The following is a 19,254-nucleotide window of genomic DNA, read 5'->3' as shown; positions in this document are numbered from 1 at the left end:
GGTGGAGGGCGGGGACAAATGGCGGTGGATGTAATGATGCTATGTAGTCAGCTTCCAGTTTTTTGAATTATGCAAATACAACGCATCCTACATGTTACATTTCACTAAATTCCAAAGTTTGATTTGTCTCAACTCAAGTACACACCTAAATACGTTTAACTCTAATCGGATCTTCTAGTAATTGCTTTTTTCTTTCTCCTGAAAGGGCATGTTACGGTTTGTTTCTAAGGAACCACCAAGCACATCCTTTCCATGTTGTGTAAATTATGATCCATAAACACCCCTACGGATATCAAAAATAAATCATTACACATTTTGATGAAAATTAATAAAACATGTGATAATTTATAGGAAAAATTACAAGTTTTGTCATTTATCTTTATACCACTTTTTAGGCGGTGTCCTTTTTAACGAATGCTGACAGGCGTTGTCCTTTACTAGGCATTTTGTTGCAAGTTTAGTCCTTTACACCAAACTCAGTTAAAAACCTGTTAATTGTTGACAGACGGTGTCTTTTACTAGGTATTTTGTTGCAAATTTATATGATAAAAACAAGACCTACTTTATTTGATCAAATCTGAATATTTTTTTATTAACAAAACTAACCGGGTAGACCCGTATTTGCCCCAAAATCCCAAAACTTGATATTCCAATACCCGAGTATAGTGTACCCGATTACAAACCCGACCCTCCCGTAGGATACGAATAGGCTACATGTTTTTAGTGTAAAACTTATCTAAACCCGATCATACCCAAACCCAACTCTCCTGGGCACACAAGGTTAGGTTTTTTTTGATATCCGATCATAGTTGAACCCGACCCGATTTGTGCCCCTCTACAACTGAAAGCCCAACGGTAGTAAAAGATAACCCAGTGGCCCAATGACACCTTCAATACAAAACTGAAAATATCGTCTCCGGCGTAAACAAGGGTTAGGGTTAGGGTTTCTTTCTCACCGGAAAAAAATGTCCAGTTCCGGACGGCCGTCGGCGGCGACCGTTGCAACCGGAGACTTACAGATTGTACCGGCGTCCTCAGATAGAACCGCGATCTCCGCTCTTCCTCCTCGACATCCAAATAATAATTCTTCAACAGCTCTTGCTGAATACACGCCTCCGGTAGCTAATCAGGAGGATGAGGATCTCGAGGTCAAGCTCCGGCGTATTTTAGATTGTGTTCCTGTTCGTGTTAACAATACTTCCGGTAGTTCTGCCGGTTCTGGCTCCGGTGACTTTCATCAGGTTTTTATTTGCTATTTTTGTTGAAATTGAAATCGAACTTGCCTCTTGTTGTGTTATTACTGTTGCTTATGTTGACTTGCATTGTTACTGATTTATGCGTGAATTAGCCTGTTAATTGGGGGATACATTGACAGACTGTTGAAAACAGATGACTTCTGGCTCTCTAATGTTGCCATATATGTAAATGTCAAATTACAGAAACTCGGCTATAGTTTCTCTAATCAATACTTTAGTTAGTCACAAATATGATATCATCAAGTATGTATAGGTGTCTTGTTCTGATGTTCATTGTTCCAACTAGTGACTCGGTTTCTAGGACACAAAGCGTCTAGCGCCTTTTAAAGTCGTGTATAGGTGTCATGTTCATTGTTCCAGCTAGTGACTCGGTTTCTAGGACTCTTAAGCATTTTGCTGTTAGCCGATTTTAAACATAGTATAGGTGTCATGTTGTTTGTTGTTCTACCTTACAAGGTTATGAGACAGTATACTTGTTGTGCCTTTTAAAATCAGGTATAGGTTTCATGTTGTTTGTTCTATTGTATATGGTTACGGTACGGGACCTTAAATGTGTAGCGCCTTTTAAAATCAGGTATAGGTGTCATGCTGTTTGATCCACCTTACATGATTTTAGCCTAAGTGTGTCACGCTCACGCCTATTTAAAATCAGGTATGCATGTCATGTCATTGGTTCCACATTACATGGTTTTAGGACCCTAAACGTGTCGTGCCTTTTAAAATCAGGTGTAGGTGTCATGTTGTTTGTTCTACCTTACATGGTTCCAGGACCCTAAACATGTCTCAGTGTCTCACCTTATCAAATCAAGCATAGGTGTCATGTTGTTTGTTCCACTATACATGGTTCTGGAACCCCAAGCGTGTCGCACCTTTTAAACTTTAAAGTCAAATATAGGTGTCAATTGTCATGCTGTTTGTTCCTCTTTGTGTTTCAGTTTCTAGGACCTTTATCGTCTTATAAAACCATGTTTAGGTTACACGTTGTTTGTTCTACCTTGCGTCTCGGTTTCTAGGACCCTAAGCATCTCACTCTTTTCAAAACCATGTATGGGTGTCATGTTGTTTGTCCCACCTTTCACCGCGGTTTCTACGACCCTAAACGCCTCGCCCCTTTCAAAAAAAAAAAGTGCATGTGTCATGTTGTTTGTTCCACTATGAAATACCTTTTTACACCGTGGGTTGTTAATATACTCTTTTATCTTTTGATTTTGGTGCTATTTTGGTGTGTCATTTTATCCATTTATATTTCATTATTTTGGAACAGTACCGACAAATGAGACGGAAGGAACAAGACAGGCTTGCAAGAATGGATGTTGACTTCCAAAAGAGGAAACAAGTGGCAGAGTTTAACAAGCGGAGAGAAGAAAGATTAAAAGCAACAGAAGAACGAACTGCAAAAAAGCGTTTGAAACGCCAGAAGAAAAAGCAAAAGAAACAAGAAAAGAAGATGAAGTTGGAAGCAGGTGATCATGAAGAAAAAAGGAAGGAAGATAATTCTTCAGATGGCGATCAAGATCAAGACTCTGGTAATGGTAATGACGACTAAACAAAAATCTTTGTATCTCAATGCAAATAGTGTTGTTCTTAAACGTTCATTTTGATTTATAGGACCGGTTGTCTCTTAATGATATCTAGTCAACAATTTCTGAACTTTAGTCATATCATGTGTGTTAAAGATTTCAGGGTTGAAATTATGACTCATTTTATAAATAATCAGTTCGTTTCGGTAAATACAGCAATTTTACTAGTCGAAGCCAAACGGTCACGCAAGTTATTTTTTGAATTTGATTTTAGCACATTCACCTTTCTTTAGGAACAAGCATGGTAATAACAACCGTTAAGTGTACACGGAATGCTTCTAGAAGTACCGATCTATAAACCAAGGTTGGAGAACTCGCTAGTCGTTAGTCGGCCGGTGAAGTGGGGACTAGCGACTACTCGGGATTACTCGGGATTAATCAGGATTAATCGGATCGTGTTTTTTATATGTAATTTTCAGTTTTATGTATAAATATATACATTTTTATAGGTAAATATTTTAAGTAGCTAGGTTTTAAATCTTACTCAACTCATTTATTTAAGTATACATGATTAATTGTTGGAATTCAAATGATTTGGTTGGAAACTGACCGGAATTTAGAGGTTTTGGCCGGAATATAAAGGTTTTATGCTGGAATCGTCGACTTTTGGCTGGCCTAGTCGGACCTAGTCGGTTAATGGACCGATTTAAGAAAAATTACTCAGTAACTGGATGACTAGCGATTAATCGCCGACTAATCGTCGCCTAGTCGCGATTTTTACAACACTGCTATAAACTCATTTTGGCATGGGTACCGAAATAGCGAAGTGTTTCCACAATCAATCCTCTCCATCCCTATTGTCTCTCCACGTCATCTCCATCTCACCCACCTTACGTCTGAAATTCATCCCGTCCCGCAAACCTGAGCTCCATTCAGGTGCCCTACGGGTGACAATTCTTAATCGGACACGATGAAAATGATCATGTGGTTATTGTATCTAGCACATTTAACAAAGATGTCAAGTTCAAGTTGATTATTTTAGTTAGACATGTTTTTCAGTTAACCTGTTTAACTCATTCAATTCAACAACACGACTTGTAAACTTATTTAAAACTATAATAAAAAATATTTTATAAGGGTCAACCTACCAACCCGTTTGTGACACATTAACCCATTTATTAAAACCCCTCAGTCTGTTTATAACTTAGGGGCTGTTTGTCAACTTCTGAATGGTTAAGTGTTGAACCAGTAAGAGATTTGAACCATTAAGTGCTGAACCAGTAAGAGGTCTAAACTATTAAGAGTCATTGCTTAACCGTTCAAAGACAAATGTTTGATCCATTCAGACTAGAGGTCTTAACCATTCAGACTCGGTATAATGCTTAACCATGTCATGTTATGTACAGTAAGAAAGAGACTTGTATGTATTTAAAAGAAAATGTAGGGGCTTATCTGAAAATAAATGGTTCTTACAAAAATATCGGTTCTTTGAAGAGGAAGAGATAGGCATTGAGAGGTCCGATTTCAACACTTTCTCTCACTCACTCACCGGAAACAATGGCGGTTGCTCAACTTTCTTCGTCTCTTTGTATCTCCACCGCCGGTACTCTCTCTTCTCTCTCTCTGTATATCTATCTATCTATCTATCTATCTATCTATCTATCTATCTATCTATCTATCTATCTATCTATCTATCTATCTATCTATCTATCTATCTATCTATCTATCTATATGTATAACTTCATATCTGCACACCAATTTTTAAAATTATGCATGTTTCTTCTTCACATCGTAGTCCGATTTGTTGTTAATTGACCTAATGTGCTTCAGAAACTGCTTACGGTTGAATTTGTTCTTAAGTTAATGAGAATTTAGGAATTACAAGTTATTTATAACTTATAAGTGCAGGTGTGTTACGGAGTTATTGATTTTTGGATTTTGAGTTTGAGGGCATTTTTTTTAAACGTAAACTTCATTAGAAAACCGGGAGGCCAAAAGAAACAACCGAGATTACATAATTACAAATTTACACCAATTTTCCCAAGATAAGTTCTTATACTTCGTTCTATATCTAGCTCACAAATACCCGACCGACTTCACCTCGCTAATAATCTTTTCAATTCTGAAAGCTTTATTTCTGAACCTCGCTTCGTTCCTAGCCTTCCAAAGACTCCAGCAAGCAATAATTATCATACCTTGGAATATCGTCTTCTCCGGCTCCTTTAACCCGCAGTACAAGTGCACCTCCATGAGATCTTGGAACGAAAACGCGAAAATCTGAGGGACTCGACACCAGCTGCTGATCGAGTTCCAAACAACATTTGCTGCGTAACATTCAGTAAAGAGATGCCTGACCGCGTCCTCACCTTCGTTACAGAAGCCGCAACTCGGGTCTTGAACGTTCACGTTTCTTCTACGAATAGCCTCTACCGTAGGAATTCTGCCCAACCCCGCCTGCCACGCAAAGATATTACATTTGGCAGGGATCCACTTATCCTTATTATCGGAAATAACGACCGAACCCAGCAGGCTGATAAGCTGGTTCAGCTCGTTCGTCTCCTGCCCAGGACCCAACGGTCTTTTCCAATGCCAAACGAACAAATCCTGGCCGGAACCATTAGGAATACGGTATTACGGTCGCTGATTTTACATCTTCTGTTACTTTCAAGTTGAAAAAGACTTGGATAAATGTCTTTGAGCGGTTCGCACGAGGCCCACGGATCTAACCAAAAGGTTATGCTATCTCCTTTTCCCGGGATACCTTTGAAATAGCTCCTCAGCGGAATGTCTTCAACCTTGGTTCTGGCAATCAGCTTCACAATCTTGTTCCAGGTACCTCCCAAGTTATTTCTGGCCGGTAAGAAATCCCACTTCCGAGCACTGCTGTGGATGGCTGTAACACTATTACGCCACAGATTGTTTTCTCCGCCTTATACCGCCAGCACCATTTGGTTAAAAGCGCCACATTAATATCTTTAAGTTTGCAGAGACCCAGCCCACCACTATCTTGATTTACGTGCCACCCAATTGATTTACGTGCATTATGTTGATAAATTTTGGATGTTTTGGTGCGAATTTCTGTTAGTATGATATATTGAAAATTTCCCTAATGTGCTTCACGGTAGAATTTTTTCTTATTCTTATGGGAATTTAGATTAGTAGTTAATTATGAATGTAAGTGTAGGTGTGTTACGGAGTTATTTGTTTTTTATTTTCATTTATGTATATTAATTTGGTAAGTTTTGGTGTGAATTGCAGCTAGAATCTCTGCTGTTTCTCAGTTTCCGTCATCAACCGGTGTGCAGCGGATTGGGACGAGTTTCATCTGCGGTTCGCCCCTTGGTAAGTCTGTGAATGTGGATTCGAATGCCATGAATTAGTGTTGTAGTAGTGTTAGTTGTGAATTTGAATGCTATGAAAATTATCTTGTGAGTTTATGTAACTCATGTCAGTTCTGAAAATGAAAATCGAACCATTTCATGTCAACTGTTAAACCATAGGATTGCTACTAGACTTATCTTGGTTACATACTACAAGATATTATTACCTGTTATGGATTGTTTATCTATGCAGTTAATGCGGTAAAATATCGGATATCGGTTAAGGACCGATATTTGAGATATAGGCTATCTCGTTGAGATATTGGTAATTTTAATATAATGCAGAATTTATATATATAGCAATTTAACACTAATAATTCAGTGATATATCGGTCAAATGTCGGTCAATATAGCCGATATTATCGGTGCCGATATTTTGACCGATATTTTACTAGGGGACCGATATCACCGATATTAACTGCATAGTTGTTTATGATATTTTGCTATTTGACCTCCGCATTAGTTATGAGAGACGGATAACTCAAATGACTCACTCATACGTGGATCGGTGGGAATGTAGAAAAACAGTGAATAAGCGGATATTAGCTGAAGTTTAATAATAATTTAGCTTTTATTTTATATTGTTAGTTTGTATCATTTTGTTTAATTAAGTTTAAATATTAGTTATTTTGACCGGTTTAGGTCAAGTTTTCTATATCATTTAAGTCGCTAGTTCATAGACCATTTAGATTGACCGAACTTAATGCATTGGTTACAACCAATCTGTAAATAAAAAATAAAACTCATTTGTAATGTTTGAAGATAACTTTTGACATGATAATAAACTCTAAAAGTTTGTTAGAACATATCTAGCATTTCCGTATCGTGTCAAATGGAGCATCAACAGACGGATGTGACATCCGCCACAAACAAACATGTAGGCAGATGGCCACAGATGATATCAATATTGTGTCCCACCCATTATTAAAAATACAGTTATTTATAACAGGTTGACAGCTTATATCTACTTTGACTTTTCAGTATGTAGAACTCCTCATCAGAAGGTGCTAACGCGCAAGGCGACATCGTTTTCGGTGGTATGTGAGCAAAGTAGTAAGGGTGGAAGCGGCTTAGATGTGTGGCTCGGTCGCGTAGCAATGATTGGGTTCGCGGTGGCTATCAGTGTTGAAATATCAACAGGAAAGGGCCTTCTTGAGGTATGCCTATGAAATAGAATCTCTTTTGTTCCTCAAATAATGTAGAACATCCTTATTATCTGCTAAATCCAAATGTGGAACTGATGTGCTAGTTAACAACACTTTGCAGAATTTTGGGTTGACGTCTCCATTGCCGACAGTGGCGTTGGCGGTGACTGCACTTGTGGGTGTTCTTACGGCAGTTTTCATCTTCCAGTCTGCCTCTGATAATTAGCAACACTGATGCATAAATTGGTGCTTGTAAAGATTGTGTATTTATTCGTAAAGAGTTGGTTCTTTCTTTCTTGTATTTTATTTGTTTTCTGTAACTTAACATAATATTTCATGGCAACAACAAGGTTATGTGTCAAGGACCTAATATACATACCACTGTTAACATCTAATGATGATTATAACTATTTTCCCTTCATATATCATTTATTAAGGGGCGTTGCTAAACGTACGCCCCGGAAAAAGGGAATCTATTGCATCCACACTTCCTAGACTCCTAGTCTTTCCATCAAATTGTCTAATGTCAATCGAAGGCTATACGAGCATGTAGCATCTATATATGGCTGTGTACCGCTTATGCGTATACCATAGTTTACAAGATATATGAGTATATTAAGTTATTTGTTTTATACTTAATTGTTAGTTTTGTACATTATCCCAAAATATTATTTCTTTTAAGAGCATCCACAATATGAAGCATAAAAAAACGCCCCCACATCGCCCCCATCCAGACTTTGCCCTTCTCACAGCAAAAAACAGTCGCAAAAACACCCCCACCTCCCTCCTAGTCTTGCATCATCTATTTGGGTGTTTTTAAGCAAAAACGCATCTCTTCCAGATCCGCCTCCTCTCTCCAAACACTCCCCAGAAACATGCATCGGAGATGCTCTAGCTTACACAATACACAACTCGATATACATTTTTAGAAAGTGATCCTATGCACGATATCCCCCAACATTTATGTGTCCAAACAAACAGAATACGTGCTTCGAGTTTAAAGTCTTCTCACATTTCGAATCTTCATGTTATAAGCTCTAGAAAGCAATTAACTTTATTCTCCATTAGTTTTTGGTCCAACCTAATTGCTAGCTTTAGGCACAATATCTTGCTCCTTTATGATATACAACTATACAAGTTCTCACTATACACACTTGATAATAGTTTCACATGGTTGACACAGCCCTTATTCCTTCATGCAGACAAAAAGCATCTTTTCACATTTCCAGATTTGGAATACTTCGTGTATGCGTTTGTAGTCGCGTGTGCTTTCCCTGTATATAAATACGTAACTTCTCACGCTGTTCCTCACATTGACGTAAAAAGGTCAATACAAAAATGGGTGCGAAGTGTTCTCGAGTCAAGCAACTTCTTGCCAAATCCTACATAAAGATTTTAATGCTGGGACTTGATGATTCTGGAAAGACAGCCATTTTGTATAAGCTTAAGCTAGGGGACTTTATTGCAACTGTACCTACAATTGGTAATTTTTTTATTTTATTTTTATTGTATTATTTTACTTTTTAAGTTATTTGCATGGTATAAGATTATTTGGACTATATCCATGAAGGGTTTAATGTGGAAGCTCTGGAGTACAAGAACATCAGATTCTCTGTGTGGGATTTAGGAGGACAAGATTCGGTATGTCAGTTTTTGTCATTTTTTTTATTAAATTTAAATTTCATTCATACTTGCCAAGTTACATGTTTACGTTCAACAGATACGCGCTATGTGGAGATACTACTATCGCAATACACACGCACTCATCTTTGTAGTAGACAGTAATAACCGAAAAAGAATTTACCAAGCCCGAAATGAGTTGCATCGCCTTCTAAAGGAGGTTTTTAATAATTTACAATATCATCTTTATTATAATTTCATAGGTTCATGGCCGGATGTGCTTTACCTGAACCCACTGTATTAGTGGGGCCCGTGAGTTTTCTTTTACGGATTCTCATGGTTAACAGAAAAATAAAATAAGAACCTTCATGTGTCTTTTATCTTAACTTACATTTGTTGTTACCTTTTCTTTCAGGACGAACTGAGTGATGCGACAATACTTGTTTTCGCCAATAAGCAAGACTTGCCCGATGCTATGAATGTTTCCGAGGTCGCTGATAAGCTCAAGTTGCACACTATATCTCAACGACGTTGGTATGTAACATTGTTCTTTTTCTAGTAGTTACTATAGGTGTCAAGATGGACAGGTTGGGTAACAGGTCAATCGGGTTCAGGATGAAATAGGTTACTTTTTGGTTCATGTCAAAACGGGCCTAGTGCGGTTGGAACCCACTAGCACTTTTTGTTCCTTTATAAACAATTTATCACTTAATTATGAATATATTATTATAATAATAATCTAAATTGTGAATAGAATAATTTAGGAGGGTGTATACATTGAAATGAACTTTCTAACATTTATATGACACGTTTGAGAAAACACAATCCCAATCAACTCGTTCAAATGGGTCAAGTTTTTTTGCTTGACCCGTTTGACAAGCCGTCCATGCTTCTATCACAATCTTGTAAATTGTTTGTATAAATCTTCTTGTACTCAAGCCGATTAAAAATATATGTATTTTATATCAGGCACATACAGAGTACTTCTGCGAAAACCGGTCATGGACTCTATGAAGGTCTAAGTTGGCTAAATGATAATGCCCCTAACAAAGTTGCACAAGCTAACTCTTGTATCTCTCTTCCTGCACGTAGAATCTTAGAGGCTAGCCTCACTTAAGTTTCAAGAAAAAAAAATGTATGTGTTCCTTTCGGTGTAACATGATTGCTATCTTCGTTTTTTTGTATAAAGGTGTAAGATGATTGCTATCTTCGTTTTTTCGTATAAAGGGTAGATGCACGGTACCCCTGACCGCAGAAGTGATCCCACTTCCCAAGCTAGCGACCCGACAACGCTGCCTGGCGGGTTTTTTTCATATAAAGGTGTAACAATTGTGTCTTTCTCCTTTTTTACGAAATTCTTACCGTCTATATGTTAGCGATTAATATTCATAAAGGGTTATGATAATATATCGTACACTTCACACCAATTTTCAGTTTCACAATTGATCCGGCCAATATATAACATTGCTAATATTTTTATTAAAAATGAAGTATAATTCAACACAAGAAATGATTGTAATCATCATGCTTTCCCCATTGATCAAGTGCTCAAATAGTTATCACGCAAAGAAGCACTATAACACGACAGACACATAATGTCGTTACATTACATTATGTCCAATCATGGGCTTTAGCCCCACTCCTTGACAATTTAACAACCAATCACCTACATCAATGGCGGATCTAGCCTAAAAATTCAGGGGCATCCCAATGTATTTTTTTAGAAACAGAGGTATCATTTGTATAACGAAGACGAAGTTGAGGGGTATTTTTACACCACGGAGACGAAGTTGAGGGGTATTCTACACTACGGAGACGGGATTGAGGGGTAGCTCATACTACCCCTACTAACACACTAACTCCGCCCCTGACCCACATAGCTTTTCAAACTATACATATGCGGCAAAACATACGTCCAACAAGTCTATAATGCATAAACATATAAAGAAAGGGAACCTAGTACCGTGTACATGAACCTCGTTAAATAAACATGCATAAAACTCCTTACACTTTGCAGGGGCGGCTCATGAGAGAAGCAGAGTGGGCGACTGACTACCCATGGCCCACTCTTCGGGGGTCAAAGTTTATATTTTTAATTTTTGGGCACACTATGTTTAGTTTAGGCCCAATGGCCCATTAAACATTTAAACCCAAAATAAAACAAATTCTGACGGCAACCAAAAGAAAACGTCCAATTAAAGGCTCATTTTTTTACTTGCCGAGGCGCCCAAGATTATCAAGGATTCTCATGGACGCCGTGACACTTTGACCCATTGTGTTCGAGCATTAATCTTGTCTATCAAAAAAGATATTAAAAATGATTTAAGGAACCTTGGGATGAATCGAAAAGGATTTTGCATCTTGTTTATTTTGTTTTACTAACTACTACCTTTGAGTTTTCGTTTGGATCACGTTTCGGTGATTCGGTCATAATTTGCACCCACTATGTAAATCTTCTAAAGATAGTTTCGGGATTATTTTAACAAATTCTTTGAAAGGAATTGAATATTGATATAAAAAAGGATTTACAAGTTATGGGTATAATTACAAACGCAAAGTTAAATAATATATAAACTATTAGATAACATAATGTCATAATCTATTAGCTTTTTTAAATAGAAATCTAACTAGGTTAGAACCCCGTGTATTACACGGGTTGAATAAATATAATTTTATATATTAAATAATTAAAAACCCTGTATATTTCACAAGTTGAATAAAATTAATTTTATACACCAAATAATAATTATAATTATCTTTTCTGGTATATAAAATTAGATTTATTCAACACGTGTAATGCACAAGGTTTTTTTTAAATATAACTTCTTTTATTATTTACTATACAAAATTCCATATATTCAACCCGTGTAATACATAGGGGTTTTAAAAATAAAACTTTTTATAATTATTATCTGGTGTATAAAATTAGTTTTATTCAACTTTTGAAATATACGTGGTTTTTAATTATTTAATATATAAAATTATATTTATTAGTAAATAATAAAAATATTATATCTTTAAAAAACCTCTTTTATTACACGGGTTGAATGAATCTAAAAAAATTATATCTTAAAAAAAAACGAACGAATATACTTGATATATGATGGATGGGATGATTGCGGTGATGGTTCTTATAAATGCCAAGTAAACATAGTGAATTACGTATTTGAGTTGAGAGTTGAACACGAAAATAAAAGTATAGAACCAATAAACATTGATTAATGTTTTTGTGTACCCTTTATAAACATTTTTAAAATAACTTCTACTCTTAACTATTTTAGTTTAATAAAATAAATAAATCATTTACATTATATTACTTTATATATAGTGTACCTCTTTTTTTTTAATTTGTAGGATAAAAAATTTTGAAATCTAATAAATATTTCAAAATATTATATTATCTCCTATACGAATTGTTTAAATTTATATTAAATTTAATTTTATAATTATCTTTTAATTAATATTAATTATCTATAATTAAGTAGGAGAGAAAAATTAAATAGCTCTAATAAATGATATGTATCCCTCCATTGATTTCTTTTATATTATAAGTATAGATACTTTTAAATCAATACATTAAGGAACCCCAACCTAGACTTCATAAAAAAATATATCATTTTACACACATTAATATCCTTAGACCAATGGACTTTAGTCTTAATTTATTTAACTCGGCAAGAAATTCCAAGAATTACGTAATTCGGTTAATTTATCGGAAAATCGCAAAATTTAATGTATTAACTCTTTTTGTAAAATTCAAACAATTAGGCTAGTGGGTGTAGTAAAGCCCCTAGGGGCTTTATCACGTCACATCAGCGCCACTTTAGAGAGGGGGCTTTAAGGCCCCTCCTCTTAACTTGTAGGGTGTGGGATAAAGCCTTCATCATCATTACCTAATTATTTTTTTTATTTGAATTTAAACAGTATTTAATTTTGATATATTAATTTATAACTCATAATTTAAATAATAAAAATAAAATGCCATAATTTAAATAAAAATATACAATGTCATAATTAAAATAAACAAATACAATGTCATAATTAAAATAAAAAATACAAAGTCACTCGTCGTCTCCTCCTTGTTCACGATAAAACCATAGGTACTCGGTAAGATCAGCTCGAAGGTTATGGTGTGTGTTCCTGTCACGTATCTTCGAGCGGATAACTTCTTTTTTAGCATATGTTAGTAGTGGGTTCGTCGGTTGGTTACTTTCATCATAACTTTCTAGTTTCTCCACATAACTTTCTCGCAAATAATTATCGACTCCTGCGTAATTGCGATAATCATATCGTCAAGAACACCGTCGGATGAAGAGTTCCACGAATCGGATGACATTCTTAAATGATCGGGTAGATTTGTGATTGGTGTGTGTTTTAGTTTGTGATTGGTGTGTGTTTTAGTTTGGGATAGGTTTTTATATATATTTGAATTAAAAAAAAAACCTTTTTTTAAATTCCGAACGTTGGCCAACGTTCATATTTGACCAACCCACCTCGATCCTGCCAATTTGTCTTCGTTACCATGCTGATGAAAGAAGCATGGCGCCCCGGTTTAACTAGCTCGGTATAGGTGGTGACGCCCCGGGGGCGCTATCGGTGGTGAGATGGTGGGGTGGCGCCCCCCATACCCTCCGGCCTTACCTTGATCACTAATCTCTTGATCACTCATATCTACCGTTATTTGTAAATATATGGTTATATGACCTATTTTCAGATCAAATGATCTTTACTTGCATATTATAGCCAAATTAGGTGTAATAACATATGATATCTATCTAACAGGTATTACGTAATATCTGTCTAACAGGTATTATGCTTTATAGGAGTTCAATTTTAAAAGAATTATAACCAGTTGATGCTTTTTAACGGCCAAACTCATATTAAAAAAATGGTTAAAATTATTATATAACCAGTAGATATTCAAACAAACATATATTGTAATAAATTTGTTATCTTTAATCTAATCTATATTTGTATCTATCTATATAATAAAATAAATCAATGTGTAACACGTATTATCCATCAGAGGTATCTATTTTTTTATTTTCCCACCTTTTGTTCTTGATTATCTTATACTAGGTTAGTTCTCCGTGTGTTACACGGGTTGAACAATTTAAACTATATAGTATAGATATTTCCTGTAAATGCAAAACAAAGACAGAGACATTTACATACTGTATTGACATAAATGAGTTAATATAAATGTAACTATCAACTCGTACATATTAATTAATGTCGTAGAGTTCGATAAGACGGCTCTAATGTCGGTTGAATAAGGTCAATCAGAGTCTATTTGATACCCTTTGTACGACTTTTTATTTTTTTGAATCTTTGTATTTGATTCTAAACCTATTATTAATGTTATTGATAATAATTTTAGTTATATATATCAATAATATATTTTATACATATATCAATAATATATTTAGTCTAACATATTAATATTATTATATTAATATTATTATGAATTTCGAAACTTGTTTAGCTAGGATTTAAGATTCTATTGAAGTTTTAGTTTAACAATAGGTTATTGAATTAATAATAAGAATTTGTATTAGATTAGATTAAATATTATTATTATTATTATTATTATTATTATTATTATTATTATTATTATTATTTGTATTAGATTAGATTAAATATTATTATTATTAGTATATTATTAATAATTTTAATCAATTAAATGAGAGAATGACAAGTGTCTCAAAACAGGTTTCTAGATTTTAACTAAATAATAAATTATTATTATATATATATCAATTACTAAGACCCCCCTAGTGGGGCGTTTTTTCTAAAAAAAAATCAAAAAAAAAACGCCGAAACACTCCCCTTGACCATTACATATAGGCGTTTTCGAGCGTTTTTTTTTGAAAAAAATTACGTTGGCGTTTTACAAACCACGCTGAATTTTGTATTGGGGCACGAGATGACCGTTGCCAAACGGTCATTGTTTATTTATTTTTTTTAATTCCAATATTCATCTACTATATATATTACCCACTTTTCCATATTTTTTTTAAAAAAACTCAAACATTCTCAAACTTTCTCTACTACTTCTTCTATATTTTATAAAAAGATGCATCCAATCCGACCTCCATTTGGTGTCCCCTCAAGACCCATGAACCCGAACACAACCCAACCGCAACAACCGTTTAACTTTCAAGACATGGACCCGAACATGTTATCTTACGCGGCTTACTTGAGTGACGCTACTCCGTTCGTGCCTCCCACTTTCGGCTTTGGTCAAGCCGGCGGGTTGCAACCTTCACAACAACAAGCCGAACCCGATGTCGATATCGTGCCGGAGACGCAACCCGACCCGACGCCAGAGAAATCGAAACGCGGCAGGAAGTCGCATAAGAAGAAGGAAGCGAACGAACCTCGACGTAAGCATTCTTACATTAATTGGACGAAGGAGGAGGAATACACGTTTGCTCGGGCGTGACTCGACGTTTCGGAGGACCACGAAATTGGTAACTTTTATATTTTTTTACTTATTTTTTACTTATATTTTTACTTTTATTTTTAACATACAACTTATATTTTACTTTTATTTTTTCAACTTGTAGCAAACTTTCAAACGGACCCCGTTTTTTGGGATATGGTTCGTGCCCTCTTTTATAGCACGTGGGGTAAAGGCGAGGATCGTGACAAAGATTCCATTTCTAGCAAATGGACCGACATCAACAACAAGTGTCACACTCCTTCCAAGAAGTGTATCAACGTAACTACGATAATCACCCGAGCGGAGAAGGTGGCGTCTGGGTTTTAACGAAGGCTTTGAATGAGTACGAGAGAACGAAATGCCCTTTCCCGTACTATAAGTATTGGGATCTACTTCGAAAAAGTTCAAAGTGGGCGGGCGTAGTGACCATGACGTCGAGTATTAGACGTCGAGCTAAACGGTCAAAAACATCATCCTCCGTTGACCCTAAAACACCGACTTCGGATGCCCGCAATGTCGATCTAAATGATGTTGTGGAGGTTAACGAAGAGCAACTTGAAGAAGAGTTGTCCCGACCACCCGGTAGAAGAAAGGATAAGCGAACCGGGAAAAAAACGGTGGAGTCGTCTTCCGATCTCGAGTTGAAGGAAGACTTCGAGGAGATGAACCGTCGTCTCCAAGACATTCGCAACCTCGGCTACAAACGTTGGGAGGTTACGAAAGAACGAGTCCCCGAAACCAAAAAGTTTAACGAGATGCAAGAGGCGAGGAAAATGGAAAAGGACATTGAGTTTTTGTCCAAACCGATCGACCACCTCCAAGGCGACGCGTTGATCCTTGCGCAAATGCATCGCCAAAAAATTCGGGAAAAATATGGACTCTAGATCATCATCCTTTTTTTTTAACTTTATTTTTTTTATATTCGGTTTTTTTTCGTTTTTTTTTTATTTCAAGTAGTGTAATTTTTTTAAATTAATGAAGAATTTTATGTTTTAAATTTAAAAAAAATAATTGTGAAATGATTGCATGGCGTTATTGGGCATTATTCCCACTACGGCATTTTTACAATAACCCCCAAAAATGCCCCCATGTTGACTGGGCTGCCACATGGCAGAAAGCACCCTATAGTGGGGGCATTATTGATAAAACCACTACACATGGTCTAACAATGGTTTGTGTCAGTTGAGTTTTGTGTATTTGAAAATTTACCACCAAAGTTCAGTTACTTTCTTTTTTATTTTTGTTATTTAGTTAAAGTTATGTTCTTATCTCTCAACTTTTAAATTTATTATTTTTGTTCCTACCTTTCTAAAAACTTAAAAAGCTATTACTTTGACTCCTTTAATTTTCTAATACGTGTCTGTATAAAAGCCGAGTATGTCTACGTTTTACGTTAGGTAGCAATATAAATTCGTGTTTATCTACATTCCGACGTAAAGTTTTCGATGTGTTTTCCCCCATGGTTTTACATTATCTCTTTAGTATCCTACTGCTAATCAAATTGTCGTAGAAACGCGGTATTATTGAACCAAAGACTGATATCGAACGAATGTTGATATCGGTATCGTTATTCGTTTTAATTGTTTCTAATCGATGTAAAACACATCTCGATATTGGTAATATCACGAATTTATTATTTAAGTTTTCACTTTCGGTTGCTATATAGGGTTTCGGTATCGTAACGATACCGTCATGAGCTTAACCAATTTCTACCGGAGTCCTGCTATTAACGTTAGTTTTACCATTGCGTCTACGTTTCCATTTGAAATTTGTTAATAAATCAGATAGTCATCTCTAGTGCCGGTACCGTACCGATGCTATAATGAACCGAACCAACATTGACAGGTTTCCCGCCATTAACGTTAATTTAACCACTGCGTCTACGTTTTCGTTATATAATTTATTAAAAACCGGGTCATCCGCCGCGGAGCGGCGAGTGTAACCCCTAGTTAATATTAGATCTTATTCTACAATGTCAAATATACTTTTCTAATAAAATATTATCTTTAAATTTAAATTGTTAATTTAAGATATTTTTAAATAAAACAGATTATTTATCATGAAAACTAAAGTTTGTAATTTAATTATTTATGTGTTTAAAATATATGAAGTTTATGACATTTACACTCTTAAATCTTATTCATACAATTTTTCCACTCTATTTTTCTTCATATATATCTTTGTATATAAGAGATAGAAAAAAAGGTATACCAATATTAATACCCTTTGTAAATCTATAACTTTCGTTGCAAAGCATATATTTGATTCCATTACCTAAGTTGGAAACTCGTCAGTTGTAGTGTTTACTTATTTATTTAATTAGATAAACAATTTGATGAACAGCAGTGTTTACTTATTTAATTAGAAACTCTGCAAACAATTTGATGAACATCATAGTATAAAATAGAGTAAAATGCACGGATGATCCCTGTGGTTTGGTGAAATTTCACTTTTACTTCTCAACTTTTTAGAATTACACTCTTAGTCCCTGTGGTTTGACAAGTTGTTACTCTGATAGTCCCTAAAGCAGATGAAGGTTACTCGGATAGTCCCTGTGGTTTGACAAGTTGTTACTCGGATAGTCCATGTGGTTTGACAAGTTGTTACTTAGATAGTCCTTGTCATTTCACACCCACTTAACCAGAAAAACTAACATCCATCCGCTCTGGGGACTATCCAATTAACAACTTGTCAAACCACAGGGACTAAAAGTGTAATTTTGAAAAGTTGTGGACTAAAGGTAAAATTTCACCAAACCATAGGGACTATCTGTGCATTTTACTCTGTAAAATAATAGGGGAAGGTTCATTGGGGAACATTAAAAAAGTAGGGAACCGGGGAACACTTTTAAAATTCAACTTAACATGTTAAAAATCAATTTTTTTAATTTTTTTCGGCGGTTTTTCTTATAAGAGAAAAATGCTCGGATAGTCCCTGTGGTTTCACCTTTTTTCACCTTTAGTCCCTAAGTTTCTAAAATTACCTCAATAGTCCCCAACTTTTCATTTTTTGTTCCCGGATAGTCCCTGGGTCTAACTTCAGTTTGTTTTCTCTGTTAAGAGGGTGTGAAATGACAAAAATACCCTTTCCTTAAAAAGGCCAAACCACAGGGACTATCCGGGCATCTTCTTCATATTTATTTGTAAAACCCCACCACCACACTCCATCTTCAACCTCCACCCACCATCACCCTCCTCCACCCTCCACCATCACCGCCACAGTCACTCTCCACCAAATGGGCCCACCAAACGTATATCTTCTTCTTCAATAAACCAATCCCCTGCCTCATCGTCCCATGAAGACTGTTTTTCTCTTGTTTTTCTCAATAAACCATCAATGGCGGCGGTGTAACATTTGGCCGTGCTTTATTGTCCGGAAACTGGATCTACGGTCAGATTCCTTACACGATATCCTACATCTACCGTCTCTCAGATCTAGATCTCTCATTAAACCGGATCTCCGGTCCAATTCCTGAATCTCTCGGTAAAATGGCGGTTTTAGCGACATTAAACCTTCACGGAAACAGAATTTCCGGTAAGTTACCGGCTACGTTGATGAATTCAAGCATTAGCATATTGAATTTAAGCAGAAATGCTATTGAAGGCAACATACCTGACGTGTTCGGGCCTAGATCTTACTTCATGATGATGGATTTGAGTCATAATAATCTGAAAGGACCGATACCGAAGACAATAACGTCGGCGACGTATATCGGACACCTTGATCTGAGTTATAATCATCTCTGTGGAGCGATTCCAGCGGTTTCGTGGTTCGAGCATCTTGAAGCGTCGTCGTTTGTTAACAATGACTGTTTATGTGGAAAGCCTCTGAAGAGTTGTTGACTGTGTTGTTAGTTTACTCGATGGTTCTCCGTCCTCCGGTGGCTTA

General features: G+C 35.9%; 4 protein-coding genes across 5 annotated transcripts; all 4 read left to right on the top strand.

Annotated features, from left to right (window-relative positions):
* The first annotated feature begins 862 nt into the window (after window positions 1–862).
* LOC110929235 (PRKR-interacting protein 1) lies at window positions 863–2,987 on the top strand. Its single transcript, XM_022172374.2, has 2 exons — window positions 863–1,241; window positions 2,521–2,987. The coding sequence occupies exons 1-2, from the start codon at window positions 966–968 to the stop codon at window positions 2,800–2,802; spliced, it is 558 nt and encodes a 185-aa protein (XP_022028066.1). The 5' UTR covers window positions 863–965; the 3' UTR covers window positions 2,803–2,987.
* Window positions 2,988–4,230: 1,243 nt separating this feature from the next.
* LOC110929234 (stress enhanced protein 1, chloroplastic) lies at window positions 4,231–7,722 on the top strand. Of its 2 annotated transcripts, none has more exons than XM_022172372.2 (4): window positions 4,231–4,379; window positions 6,035–6,118; window positions 7,138–7,313; window positions 7,423–7,722. In XM_022172372.2, the coding sequence occupies exons 1-4, from the start codon at window positions 4,334–4,336 to the stop codon at window positions 7,525–7,527; spliced, it is 411 nt and encodes a 136-aa protein (XP_022028064.1). In that variant the 5' UTR covers window positions 4,231–4,333; the 3' UTR covers window positions 7,528–7,722. The 2 variants fall into 2 exon arrangements, with proteins under 2 accessions (XP_022028064.1, XP_022028065.1); XM_022172373.1 differs by having other exon boundaries at window positions 7,406–7,696.
* Window positions 7,723–8,478: 756 nt separating this feature from the next.
* Window positions 8,479–10,127, top strand: LOC110929233 (ADP-ribosylation factor 2). The gene is made up of 5 exons (XM_022172371.2): window positions 8,479–8,784; window positions 8,872–8,942; window positions 9,022–9,141; window positions 9,337–9,455; window positions 9,891–10,127. The coding sequence occupies exons 1-5, from the start codon at window positions 8,640–8,642 to the stop codon at window positions 10,036–10,038; spliced, it is 603 nt and encodes a 200-aa protein (XP_022028063.1). The 5' UTR covers window positions 8,479–8,639; the 3' UTR covers window positions 10,039–10,127.
* Window positions 10,128–15,794: 5,667 nt separating this feature from the next.
* Window positions 15,795–19,208, top strand: LOC110931671 (DNA damage-repair/toleration protein DRT100). Its single transcript, XM_022175056.1, has 2 exons — window positions 15,795–16,079; window positions 18,762–19,208. Exons 1-2 carry the CDS (start codon window positions 15,795–15,797, stop codon window positions 19,206–19,208), a joined length of 732 nt encoding a protein of 243 aa, XP_022030748.1.
* The last annotated feature ends 46 nt before the right edge of the window (window positions 19,209–19,254 follow it).

This window comes from Helianthus annuus, chromosome 3 (assembly GCF_002127325.2).
Source record: "Helianthus annuus cultivar XRQ/B chromosome 3, HanXRQr2.0-SUNRISE, whole genome shotgun sequence".
In the NCBI taxonomy this organism is placed as follows: Eukaryota; Viridiplantae; Streptophyta; class Magnoliopsida; order Asterales; family Asteraceae; genus Helianthus; species Helianthus annuus.
This window is presented reverse-complemented; position numbering and strand designations above follow the sequence as displayed.